The sequence below is a fragment of the Mirounga angustirostris genome, unplaced genomic scaffold, assembly GCF_029215605.1.
Source record: "Mirounga angustirostris isolate CCGP_5_RB_7025 unplaced genomic scaffold, mMirAng1.0.hap1 SCAF_8, whole genome shotgun sequence".
NCBI classification, from domain to species: domain Eukaryota; kingdom Metazoa; phylum Chordata; class Mammalia; order Carnivora; family Phocidae; genus Mirounga; species Mirounga angustirostris.
This window is the reverse complement of record NW_026991716.1, coordinates 20,251,039-20,264,144: the sequence shown is the minus strand read 5'-3', so window position 1 is coordinate 20,264,144 and position 13,106 is coordinate 20,251,039. Positions and strand designations below refer to the sequence as shown.

At 42.7% G+C, this 13,106-nt stretch overlaps 1 protein-coding gene and 1 long non-coding RNA gene across 5 annotated transcripts in view; one reads left to right on the top strand and one right to left on the bottom strand.

Annotated features, from left to right (window-relative positions):
• Window positions 1-9: 9 nt before the first annotated feature.
• On the top strand, window positions 10-12,425 carry LOC135365536 (uncharacterized). Of its 4 annotated transcripts, none has more exons than XR_010413511.1 (4): window positions 23-161; window positions 1,115-1,221; window positions 10,497-10,647; window positions 12,051-12,425. It is a non-coding gene; the product is annotated as an uncharacterized LOC135365536 (long non-coding RNA). The 4 variants fall into 4 exon arrangements; XR_010413510.1 differs by having other exon boundaries at window positions 29-161; window positions 1,109-1,221; XR_010413512.1 differs by having other exon boundaries at window positions 33-161; window positions 1,125-1,221.
• Window positions 11,607-13,106, bottom strand: part of CAGE1 (cancer antigen 1) — a 54,842-nt gene continuing 53,342 nt past the window's right edge. Inside the window, exon 10 of the mRNA XM_064597198.1 lies at window positions 11,607-11,675. Coding sequence (XP_064453268.1) covers window positions 11,622-11,675 — 54 coding nt within the window. The 3' untranslated portion in view covers window positions 11,607-11,621. The remainder of the gene's footprint in view (window positions 11,676-13,106) is intronic.

The window sequence follows — 13,106 nt, the reverse complement described above, 5'->3', positions numbered from 1 at the left end:
GTGGTGGGGAGCGCGGGCAGCCCCGGGAGTCACGTGACCGGCTGCCCGGGGCTTCCGACCTGCCAGCGAAAGTCCGCCTCCGCCAGTAGTCGCGGGCTGGCCACCTGCAGTTTGTTGCTCGCCCCGCCCTGCTCGTCCTTAGGTCCCAATTAATTAGCGTCGTAAGTAGTTTGCTTTATTTGAATGACGATCCGCCTGGTGCCCCGGCGCGGTAGTCTTTGTATAATTTTAACTAATAGTGATAGAAGGGACATGAACTACCCGTGTGTGGCACTGAAAAGCAACAATGTTTTGTCATATATATTTGTTCAAAAAACGCAAAAAGCCTAAAAAATGGACAGTGGAAAACTTTGGCTCCTATCTGCCCACACCCTCCCCCATAGTTAAATAGTGAATGCTTAAATTCTTGACATTCCAGAATTATAAATCGTCTGGAACGGTGCCTGGCATATTGTAAACATTTGGCAAATATATAATAGAGGCAACAATGGCTGTTCAGTGTCCTTCACTTTCCTTCTCTTCTAGTTGGACTTTAGGTTGCTACCAATACTCTGGTATTTCATGCCATTAAACGGTGTGAATACCAAGTACTGTTGGGCTGGACCGGTGTGAGATATCATACGGATGATGAAACAAACTAACCTTGATTGCATGCTTACTTTTGTCAATCACTATCTCTTAGAGCTGTGCTTTCATGTATAATTTATATAATCTCTAAAAATCCCTATGAGCTGGATATTATTTACTGAGAAGAAAACAGAAAGGTTAAAGGCTTAAAGGCTAGTCAAAGGCAGATCCTGGCAGTCTGGTTCCAGTACCTGCTCCATGGCCTGAGCCATCTGCTGTTCTGTTCCTGCACTGGCTCTGCTCGAGGCCTCACTGGCCTGGGGACCCTGTATAAGAAGCGTGTGGCTGCTGTTGCCACTAATTCTGTCTGCTAAAATCACAGCCTGACAGTGCTGGGCTGAACCAACTCGGGTCCACGCCACACCACCGGGCCACCAGTGTCACTGCCACTGTCGCTGTTAAGAAGAAAACTCACAGGTCCAAAATGGCATCACTTAGGCCAGATCACCAAATCTGTACTTGATACACAACGTAACTGCAGTTTCAGCTTCCCCCAGAAACGGAGTCTTAACCAGTCAGTCGGGAATTTTCTGATCAGCATCAATAAGGAATCTTGTCACATGGGCCCTTCTCCAACCTCCAAAAGAAGGCAAGGTAATCAACCTAACAAGACAGCCTGTTCTTCCCCCTCAGGGGCAGGTGACTGTGCCTGAAACAATCCTTTCTTTTCTTTTGCTAATAACTTCTTGCCCCACCCTCCTTCCTATAAATCTTTCCATTTTGAACAACTCCTCCTTGGACCTGCCCTCTACGTGCTAGATGGGATGCTGTCCAATTCATGAATCACAATAAAGCCAAGTAGATCTTTGAATTTACTCGGTTCAGTTTTGGTCTTTTAACATGGCTGGGGCAGCCACTCTGCTGCTGCCTCCATTTCTGTGGGCCACGCCGTGCTAAAGCCACCAAGGCCACGGCCACGACTTTGTGGCTGAACCTTGGCGAGTGCTCTATTGGCAAGGGAAGACTGTCCCTCCCCAACTTTCTATTTCGTGAGTTTCAAATCAGGCCTTTTCTGAGTTCCTGACGTCTGACAGGCTTTTTGACAAACGCATCCTTCTATTTAACTTGCGGCAGTCTCCTCACACCAGGAAGTGTGAACCGTGTAACAGAAAATAGATGTTATACAGTGCTCAATATCACCTCTTCTCTCCTTTCTGGACCAAGGATATCTCACTGACTCCTTCCCCTTCAGAGGATTGACTTCCAGTGGGGAGGATTCTCATTATAATCAAAATGAGATTCCTAGTAGGTCTGTCTCCCCAGTTCTCAGAACATCTTTAGACATAGCCTGAACCAGTAAGGATAATCCAGTTTAGGCTTAAACTGGGACTGCCACACCAGGTATCAAATGATTACTAATGGATTTTATTTGGGACTTGAATTTTAGATAACCAGCTGCTAAATGCTCATCAGGGACAAATAAAATGTGCCTACTCTGGATGTGACTGAGGTGCAGAATTTAGGGAAAATAAAAACATGCAACCAGAAAACAAACATATGTGACTGTGCAGTTGGTATAAAAATAAAAAGTAGTTGCCTGTGGATCAGGGAAGTAAAATACTCACCCTGATCTGGGTGCTCACAAACCTTGTATTATGATGATCTACATTCTCCCTATAATAAGCTCTCCCCCTTAGTTGGTTCCAATCCTTGATTCATGGAATTAAGAATCTATCTATCCACTAAGCACCTGGCTGGCTTAGTCAGTAGAGCATGTGACTCTTGATCTCGGGGTTGTGAGTTTGAGCCCCATGTTGGGGGTAGAGATTACTTAAAAAATAAAATCTGTAAAAAAAAAATCTAATTTATTTAGGTCTTTCCAAATATTTCCCCATGCTCTCCCTCTCTCTCACCTCTGCACCTATCTCTCTAAAGATACTCGTTTTCCAGGAATATACCACATCCGGTTATTCTCCTTTATATGGCTTAGGCAGATCTACAGTTGATTTTCCACTTTTGTCATTTTATTCCCTTGGAATCTGTAGAAGCAGAGCCATCTCTTCCTCTGATTACTTAAGAGTTCCCCTCAGCCTCGTTGGCAAATGGGATCATTAAGCACCAGTTTTTGTTCTGTTATATTCCTCCAGATTACCACATAGCTGAGGAACTTCCTCCTGCCCCTTAAACTTTTGCTCAACTGTTATCTTGTTAGTGGGACTTACCTTCACTGCCTAATTTAAAATCACAACTCTCCAACCTTCCCTCCCCCACACTCTCTATTCCCTTCCTTCTATTCTCCTTCATTCATGGCACTTGTTACTTTCTCACACAATATATATAGTTGATTATGTGTCCTGTCTGGAAACATCTGGAGGCCGGGGATCTTTGTGCCTTTGAATCAGTGTTACAGAAGAGTACTCTCCGTGGTAACTCGGAAAATATTTGTTGATGTCGTTGTATTGCTACAAGTGACATGTTTTCTCCACAAATTTGCGACCTCAGTTTAATTGTAGGCTTAATAAGAAATGAAAAAAATGTCAAGAAAAAAAAAAGAGTGTGTTTATTGCATGCAAGCAAAGACTTAAGTGTTCTTTCACCTAGCAAGGGCTGAAGAAAAGAATTGGTTTCTTTGTGCTATCCTTTACCTCTGAAAGAAAATCCTCATGGAAAGGGGGCACTACAGGAAAAAGAGACAGAAAATAAGGAAGACTTTCAAAGGAGTCCTGGCTCCTCGCTTAGAAGGAGGGCTTATATTCTCTCCCCAGCCTCCCAGGCATTCTTCCCATCTGGTTCTCTTTCTGCGCAATTCACAGACCTCCCCAGCTCAGATTTCCTTGAAAAGAACCAATGGACAAAAGCAGTCACCTGATCACTGTCCACAAAACCTGCTACTTACCTCCATTTGTACACTTGGGCTCTGCCTTCCTTTCTGTTACAATAAAAAATGTTCATAGGCCCACAAAGGGCATCCACCATTTGTGCTCTGTGTCCTATTTCCTGCTCAGAAACGTGTGATTCTGAGAATAGCTCTCTCTTCTCTACCTCATAATAAATTTCTACTTTTCCAATTCATTGTTCCTATCAACATACAAACATACTGTAATATTGCCCATCTTAAAAAAACAAAACTCCCTGTGGCCCCTGTTCCTCTTCAGCAACAGCCTCATTGCTCTCTGACACAGTAAAACTTCACTATCTCACCCTTCAATTTTCTTCTCCACCTATTCCAACTAGGCTTTTATTTTCACCGCTAAAACATCTCCATCTTGCTAAATCACAAAGTCTTCATCTGAGCCCTGCCCCCACCCTTCTTTCACACTTGTTTTTCTAGGCTCAGTGACAACCTTATTCTCCTAGTTTTCTTCCCACTTCACCGGCCCCTCCTTCTCCTCTACCTGGCCCCTAAAAGTAGGCTTGTTGGAATGGATATACTATGTAAGGCGGCCTGGAAAACACTCCATCTACCAAATCAGAAGGAATGCACAGGTGAGAAGGGTTCCAGCCTCTCCCGAGACCAGTGGTGGCTGTCCTCTGGAGCCCAGGCTGAGGGTTAGAGATGCTGTTACAGAACGGGGCTGATTGCAATGAGGACGAGAGGATGAGAATGAACGGAGGCCATGTGGCACCCCTTAACCATCAGACACAAGGTAGGCTTAGTTATCACCATGAGCTGCAAAGTCTGAACAGGGGAGAGGAGTGGAGAACAGGCAGGAGGAGTAACCTGGAGAGAGGCAATAATTACCAATATTAATAATACTACCAACTTAGTGTTAATTTATACCATTAAAGAAATCAAGAAAGATCAAGAGGAGGCTGAGGGCAGTTGCCCAGTAAAGCCACAATCCCCTCCTCAGCTGGGCATGAGCCAATTCTCAATTCCAGAATTCAGTAACTGAAGAGAAGCCAGGGTGCTATGATGAGGAGCCCTGAAACACAATTCAGTAGTGAATCCGTCATCTTTCTTCAAGGGGACCTATGGACATTTGCTCACAGTAATCATGCATTGAGGAAAGGGGAACACGCAGACCTTTGGAGGATTGTTGGACACAAGTTCTAAACTGATGTTATATCCAGGACCTAAGTTGTCAACACAGCCCCCTTTTAGGGTAAAAGTATAAGGGAGCCAGGCAATAAATGGAGTCCCAGCCTGGGTCCAGCCAACAGTGGGTCCTTTAGGTTGTCAGACCCACCCATATTTGGTCCCTAAAAGTACAAATGGAATGGATATACTTGGTGGTTGAAAGAACCCTTACATTGGTTCCTAAGGGAGCCATCAGGAGTATTATGACAGGCCCCTGGGTGGCTCAGTCAATTAAGCATCCGACTCTTGGTTTCAGATCAAGTCGACCCCAGAGTCAGGCTCCACGCTCAGTGTAAAGTCTGCTTGAGATTCCCTCTTCCTCAGCCCCTCCCCCATTCATGCACACTCTCTCTCTCTCTTTCTCAAATAAATAAATAAAATCTTAGAAAAAAAGAGTATTATGATGGCTAGATGGAAGCTTCTCAAACTGCCACTACCACTCCCCTTCCCAACAGAGATAGTAAATTAAAGCACACCCAATCCCAGGGGAAGGGGAAGGTGTGTGCCACTCTGTCAAATTCCAATTTAATTTGCCAGCTGGCCCCTCCAACAGCTAGATGGATCATGGCAGATAACAGTGAAGTACTCCAAAAAGTAACCAAGTAGCAGCCTCAATGCCTCATGCTCAAGCCCAGCAGCTGATCACAGTTTGTCCTACTACCCCTTCTCTTGTATGTCCCCCAAGAACAAGATTGACCAGAATCCTGAGGAAATGGGGGGAGAAAGCAGTGATTGACTGCAAATAGGCTGGAGAAGATTTGGGGTATGTGTGATGGAAATATTCTAAAACTAGATTGTGGTAATTACCGCATGACTTTAAATTTACTTCGTAAATCACTGAGTTCTACACTTAACAACAGAGGACTTTTACAGTATGTAAATCATCCTTCAGTAAAAGGAAGAGTATGTTTAAAGATTTTATTTATTTATTTGTCGGGGGGGTGGTCACAAGCAGGGGGAGCGGCAGGCAGAGGGAGAAGCAGGCTCCCACCGAGCAAGGAGCCTGATGTGGGACTTGATCCCAGGACTCTGGGATCATGACCTGAGCCGAAGGCAGAAGCTTAACCAACTGAACCACCCAGGCGCCCCAGGAAAGAGTATATTTAAGAAGATATATTAGTTGTAGCAGTTCCTTGTATATTTATGCTCTATAGTTTTTATAACTATTTGTGAGATAATAGAAAATATATATACTGGTCTCTGCCCTGGCTCCTGGCATAGAGCACCTGAAACTTGTATATTCCTGCGTTGGGCTCTGTGTTCAGAACAGACTCTGCTTGGGATTCTCTCTTTCCCTCTCCCCCTCACCCCCAATAAATAGATAAAATCTTAAAAAAAAAAAACCTTAAAATATATATATTCTAATTGTTCTTCGTGCAAGCTTGGCCTTGCTAAATGCAAGAGGATCTGTGTTCAGTTTCACAACTCATCCCTGAGATACCATCATGAGTTCATACTGACTCCTAGAGTCCTTTGTAAACATTTCAGAGTGGAGCTGCTAGGTTTGAATTACATATGTCACTTGCTCATACACAGAGTTGTGTTTCTGTGGGCAAATATCACTACCTTTTAAAGATAGACATAATATACAAAATATTTACATTTTTACAATAATATTAACACAGTCCTATAATTGTTCTTAACATAACGTGTCTATGAACTCAGTTCTCACAACAGCTATTACAGAGGAGCCGGGTCTTGAACCTAAATCTTATGATTCCGTGGTGAGGGCTCTTTTTCCTGTAGCATACTGTCTTCCATGTGCTATAGTTTAGAGAAGAGTGTGCTAAATACCATTAGAAACTCTCAGGTGAAATAGAGGAGGGGCGCCAGGCTGGCTCAGTCAGTGGAGCCTGTGACTCTTGATCTTGGGTTTGTGAGTTTGAGTCCCACGTTGGGTGTAGAGATTACTTAAAAATAAAACCTTTAACAAACAAACACAAATAAATACACTTTCAGATAAGGATGAGGGTGACATTTAAATTAGGCCTTGAAGGATACAAATGTGTTAAATATGAGGAACTGGTTGGTGGGGGTGGAGAAGGGAGGAAGTTTAGTTGAGTTAGGGCAGGGAAGGTCATCCCCAGAAAAGGTAACAAGATGGGCAAAGTAGTGTGGGGCCAGAGCATGTAAAGCAATAGATGTGGGACTACAAAGTAAGAATCTGAAACTATGTCCTTAAAATGTAATTCAGTAAATTATGATACACACACACACACACACACACAAACTCCATGAAATATTATACAGCCTTTAAAAATGAGACTGGCATATTGAGACTGGCAATATGGAAAAACATTCATCAGAAACACTATGAGTTGAGATGCCTGGTTGGTTAAGATCAAGTGCTTTGTAAACTGTCAATCATTTCTCAGAAGGTATAACAGGGCCTGAAAGGAGCAACCACGATAGCTTTAAAGGGGAAGAGGACTGCAGGCAGAATTTTTTTCGGGCAAGAGCAAGAATTCAGTGACGAGTTACAAACTAAAGGTGGGAGAGAATCAAAACAATTGATGGGGCAAGTCCTGAAGAAGATGCGATGGGTCAGAATCACAGGAGCGAGGAACTAGAGGGAAGGAGAACAAAGTGAAGATAAAAACAGAAATTGTGAGGCAGAGAGGAAATTGTACCTCCTTGTCATATCCTGTGGTGAGAGCCAAAGCTTTGCTCCAAGGCAGAGGCTGTGCCTATTTCAAACCTTTGCCTCTCCCCTCCAGCCTCCAACTGCAAGAAGAGAGGGAAGCTTTCAGCCATGAGCTCCCACTTACCACGGCACAGTCCCTGGCTGCCTTGAGTATGCCTGTCCTGATCTCCTTTCCTCCAGGCTCAGCGGAAGAGGTGTCCCTCTTCCTATGAGGTGCTGGTGAATCGAGTCTCTGTTTCCTCCCCTAAGACCTTGACTCATCAATTAACCCTGCTTATCCCTTTATCTTTTTTTTTTTAATTTTTAAAAGATTTTATTTATTTATTTGATAGAGAGAGACATAGGAAGAGAGGGAACACAAGCAGGGGGAATGGCAGAGGGAGAACAGGCCTCCCGCCGAGCAGGGAGCCCGATGCGGGACTCGATCCCAGGACCCTGGGACCATGACCTGAGCCGAAGGCAGACACCTAACAACTGAGCCACCCAGGTGTCCCATCATCCCTTTATCTTTAGTCCCTTCCCTGGCCACTGGATCTTTCTCTGCATGTATTTAATGGCTTCTTAAATATCTGCTGGATGTTTCACAGCAACCTCACACTTGTGCTATCTTTCCCTGCAAACCAGCTGTCCCTCTTGTGTTCTCTACTTCAGTTAGGACAACACACCCAGTACCCTGCTGGGCTTCCCAGGTTCCTCAGTCCTCACCCCTGCTTTGAACAAATCCTTTTCACTTTACCTCTGACATTGCCGGACATCCTTATCTTCCTCTTTATTTTCACTGCCACGATTTTAGTTTCTGGTATCACTTTTCCTTGCCTGGAGCACTGTAGCCGTATCTCAACAGGTGCTCCTGGTTCTGGCATCACCCATCATCAACCTACCCTTTACACCACTTTTAGGGTGATCTTTCAAAATGCATATCTGACCACATCAATCCTCTACTTAAAATCTTTCAGAGCTTCTCATGAGGATAAAGTTCACATTATTTGGCAAGGCAATCAATGCTATTCATGATTGTCTTCGTCTCCTGCTATATGAAGAACGTGGGTTTTATTTATTATTTTTTTTTAAAGATTTTATTTATTTGTCAAAGAGAGAGAGAGAGAGAGAGAGAGAATATGCAGGGGGAGTGGCAGGCAGAGGGAGAGGGAGAAGCAGGCTCCAGACTGGGCAGGGAGCCCAATGTGGGACTCAATCCCAGGACCCCGGGACCATGACCTGAGCCAAAGGCAGATGCCTTAACTGACTGAGCCACCCAGGCACCCCAAACGTGGGTTTTAGACACGACTTGTGGTTCAGGGGATATAACACAGCGCCTATCGGGCCTCCATGCTTTGAATGTGCTCTTGCTTTCCCCTTCCATCTGTCTGGGGAATATCCAGTCAGCGATAGATCTGGCTCAGGTATCACCCTCTGTGGTTGAAATCTTCCCTGAGTTTCCCCGCACATAGTCCTGGGCCATTTCATCTATGCTTCTAGACCACCCTGGGCAGGTACACCAGCACCCCACTCTAGAACAGAGTCTATCTCCCTCGGTAGATGATATAGTCCCTCATGATTTTTGCCTGATTTTACATTGTGTCCTTGGCATCTAACACCGAGGCTGTCACATAGTTTATTGAAAGTCACTAAATGTGTATTGAACAAAGCACAGGCTTAGACTCTGTATCCTTGAGTCACGTACCAAAGGAGGCACATTCATTTTGAGACTACCTGCGGGAAAAAGATCATAAATGTCTAATAATATACATGGCAAAGATAGCACTTATGCACACGCTCCTGTTTGCAGACAACCTCTCCTAATCCTTCCTTTCCAACTGCTTCATCACATTCATGTGCGGATTCCAGAACTGCATTAGCCGTCGTTACGTTCATATTTGCCTTTCTCCTACCATATTTTAATTTTCCTTAGAGGATCCCCTAAAACTATTAATAATAGTGTATCTTTTTAAACTTGAATCACTTCCAGAACTTTCAGTGCTTAGTTTTCTGAAACACAGCACTGTGATAACTGCAACAGGCTGTGCATTTCTCATCATTTGTCTTCAACAGTATTGCAATTTGCTGAATTTGCGAAGTTAAATTTTCTGTTTCAAAATTCACGTAAGATTTGTCTTACAGAATTCCTCAGCAAAAATGACAATGATAATAATAGCTTTTATTTATTCAGCACTTCCTTCAAGGCCAGATATATATATTCTCCTTGTATTTTCCTCTTGTATTTACCTGAGTAATTTAAGTGCAAAACTAGTATCAGTGAGCTAAAATCATTTCTTCCCTTCCAATAGTTGATTAAACAGCTACCTCTCCATCCTGCCTCTGGGATTTATCAAAGGATAATATGTATGTATGTACATTTGTTTTTCTGATACATCTCACAAAGTCAGTTGTCACTGGTTCCTTTGTTTAAATTCAGAAATAATTGCTCAAAACTGTGTTAAAATAGATTTATGAGGGTTACATCTCAGACCAGTCCTCTCCTTTCATCTGGGTTTTAATTCCAAAGGATTTCAGAATTAGTGTCTTAAAATTTGGTTGGTAGTAGGAAGAGCTTGCCTGCTTAGAGAGAAAAAGGATGTCCTGCAGGGGGAACAAAAAGTTGAAATGAGATAAATTACTATTTTTATGTGTCATTAAAGGTTTGATATATGGAAGTGCTATTCTGTGTGAATGAAAATACACATTTGGAAAAGAAGCCACTGTATTCCCTGTTTATGCTAAAGTAGACTATGTTTCATTGTTCACGGGAGTAAATTAGAAGAAAAGTAATCACATTTTTTGGAATGTAAAATTTCATCATTTATATAGATTTTAATGTATCATTTGTATGATTGACCTGGGTTCTATACTTAGTAATAATGACTCTGCTCCTGGATTGGTTGACAAAAATGATTAATGTTTAATCTTCAGTCCTGTTTAATTTAAATAATTTCTATTTCCTTCTAAAACATCTGGCATCTAAAAATGAAAGGAAAAAAATGTATCTTTAATTTTTAGGAAACACAGGCATTCAGTGACAGAACAGCTGATTCTTGATTCCATATGGAATTCTTGCTTACATATGCAGTTCTTATTCCATAAACAGCTAATTCTTAAATACACATGGAAAAGGGGTACAACCTATAGATAGATGAACTTCTCAGATAATACCAATACTATATTTTAATAAATATTTTTGTTTGTTTTAACCTTTTTCCCATTAAGGAACGTGACAAGGAACAAGGATGGTTGAGTTTCATCTTCCTTGGTTTGGTTGCCAGCTGGCAGAATGAAGAAAAAGGAACAGAAGCAAGAATCTAAGTGATTCATGAAGTGACTTATCAGCACAGTATAACTAAGAATTGGTAGTATTAAGGTATTCTCATAACTCGACTATTAGAACAGCTGGGGCTCAGTGGGGCATATAGAGACATGCCCTTTGATTGTACCCCTCTTCCACAAGGCTATGCCACATATAAGCCATGGGTTTTCATGAATACATACCCTTGGCCCAGGGTGGGACAAGGGCAACAGTGGCTGTATCTTCTATTAAGAATTAATCCAGCATGGGTAGCATTGGTCCTGGGTCCTGAGTCTGTCTAACACTGCCTCCTATTTCGTACCTATTATGGGATAGGTGCTTGGGCACACCATAATGAATATGAGACAAGCCCTGCACTAAAAGGGTTCTAGTCAAGCTGGAGCTTGAGCTGGCAGGTAAGTTTGTGAGGTGGGAACTAAAATAAGGGGACACAAGGAATTGAGAGAGAGCATTCCTGGCAGGGGAAGCTGTATGGGCAATAACAGGAAGGCACAAAAATAGCATGTTTGGAAAGTGGCAAGTGGTTAGATATGGTTGGGTGTATGATGGCGAGAAGGAAGCAGTGAATGAGAAGACTGGGGAGGAAGGTGAGGGCCAGCTCATAGAGGACCTTATATGCTGTGTTAGGGAGCTCCATTTGATCCAGAACGCAGTGGGGAACCACTGAAGGGTTTTATGTAGAGAAGGGGCATCATCCTATTTGCTTCTGAAAGATCATGGTCTACTTGGTGGAGAATGGAAGGAAGGGGCACTAAACTAGAGGCAGAAACACCAAGTAGATGACTGTCATAGGCCACATAAGAAATAATGAGGACCTGAAATGAAGCAGTAGCTGCAGAGATGAAGTGAAGACACTGATAGAAGGGAAATGTCAGAGGGAGGGCTTCCCAGTTACAGGACGTACGATGATCAGAGGCCGAAGAGGCCTCATCTGAGGACAGAAAGGAAAGCTAAGCTGAACATTCCTGAAATTTAATCTTGTGCTACTGTGGAATTACATGGAGATATAACATTCTTTATAGTGATCATCAATATGACCTACCATGGTCAAGGACTTTGGATGATTTTCTAATCTTCTGGGCCTGTAGGAGAGAGAAAGAGAATGAGGTGAAAAACCAGGGTGGTGGCGGTGGTGGCTAGGAGGGCTAAAACAGTGAACCTAGTAAACAAGGACACCATTATTTAATAAATTCTTGCCCTCAGTTGCAAGGAGAAATTGCCACTTAGGATAGAACTATGAGACCCTAAAAGATCAAGCTTTTCAGTGTGTGTAATATATGGATCAGTCTCATTGCAATTGAATAAACATATTGAGCCACAGTCTTGCTGTGTTTTAACATTCTCATGAATTTCTTTGGGATAAGATTCTGGCTCCTTGAAAGTGATAAAGAACTAGAGACAAAAAAAATCTGAAACTATTAACGTGCTGTGCTCGCTTCTATCTCCTTTTTCCCCAGTCTTCCACTCCTGAAGACAACTGGCACCAGGAGCATCATAATTCTGAGATGGTGCAGGGGTAGTCTAAGGCACATTCCCATTGTTGAATTTACTGAGGCCCATGGGAAGCTTCGAGGATGGTGGCTGAAGGCTCCTGTAAGTCTCCGGTTTTCTAAGAAACAGCCTTGATCAGCTGGAAAGGGCCTTGTGAGATCTTCAGCTCCAGCTCACCCCCAGACTTCAAAGCCAGTCTAAATCTATACAAAAGGGCCTCAAATCCATTGTATAATTGGCTAGGTATCAATAAACAACTATCCGGACTAGTGAAATGTGTGAATTTATATGCTGATTTTCTTATTTTAAAATGATTCTGGGAAAAAATATTCCACAGTTTCTGTCAGCAACTCAGAGAAGATTCATAATTAGTTTAAATCAGCAATTACTGAGCATCTGTAATATGCCAGCCATCAGATCATATTCTTTCATATTAGGAATAAAACCCCTCATAGTTAATCTATCACTTTGCAAATACTAGTATAAATCTGCTAAGGGGGGTTAATTTTCAAAACATAGTTGTATTGCAAATGGTATGCTGAACATTCATGACTCACGACATAGTCAATATGCAACTTTAATGTCTGCCTCCTGTTTCTACTTTAGACTTTCTTCACTCAGGGGAGCTTTTCCTTTGCCATTGGCTGAATATGAAACAGGCCCAGTGAGGTTTTATGCTTACTCTAAGATAAGGTCAGTCCTCACTGTGCAACATGCATACAGTCTCAATTCAATAAGCAGAATGTCCAGTCTTAAATATTAATCCTTTAATCGTCATTCAAAAGTAGGATTTCTCATCCCCTTCTCTAAGCTAAGCCTTGTAGTTGGTGGACACCACCTGCCACTGGAAGTCAATTTCCGCTCTCTCTTGGTTCTCCACCTTCTCCATTTGCAGGAGGAGGGAGAAGAAGTAAGGGGATAGGACATTTTTACTTGGCTTAGTGGCTTCTGAGTCTCTGGGCTTGGAAAGTAGCTTGGAAAGTAGCTAAGCTGATTCTCTCTCTGCGGAGCTTGCCATGGCG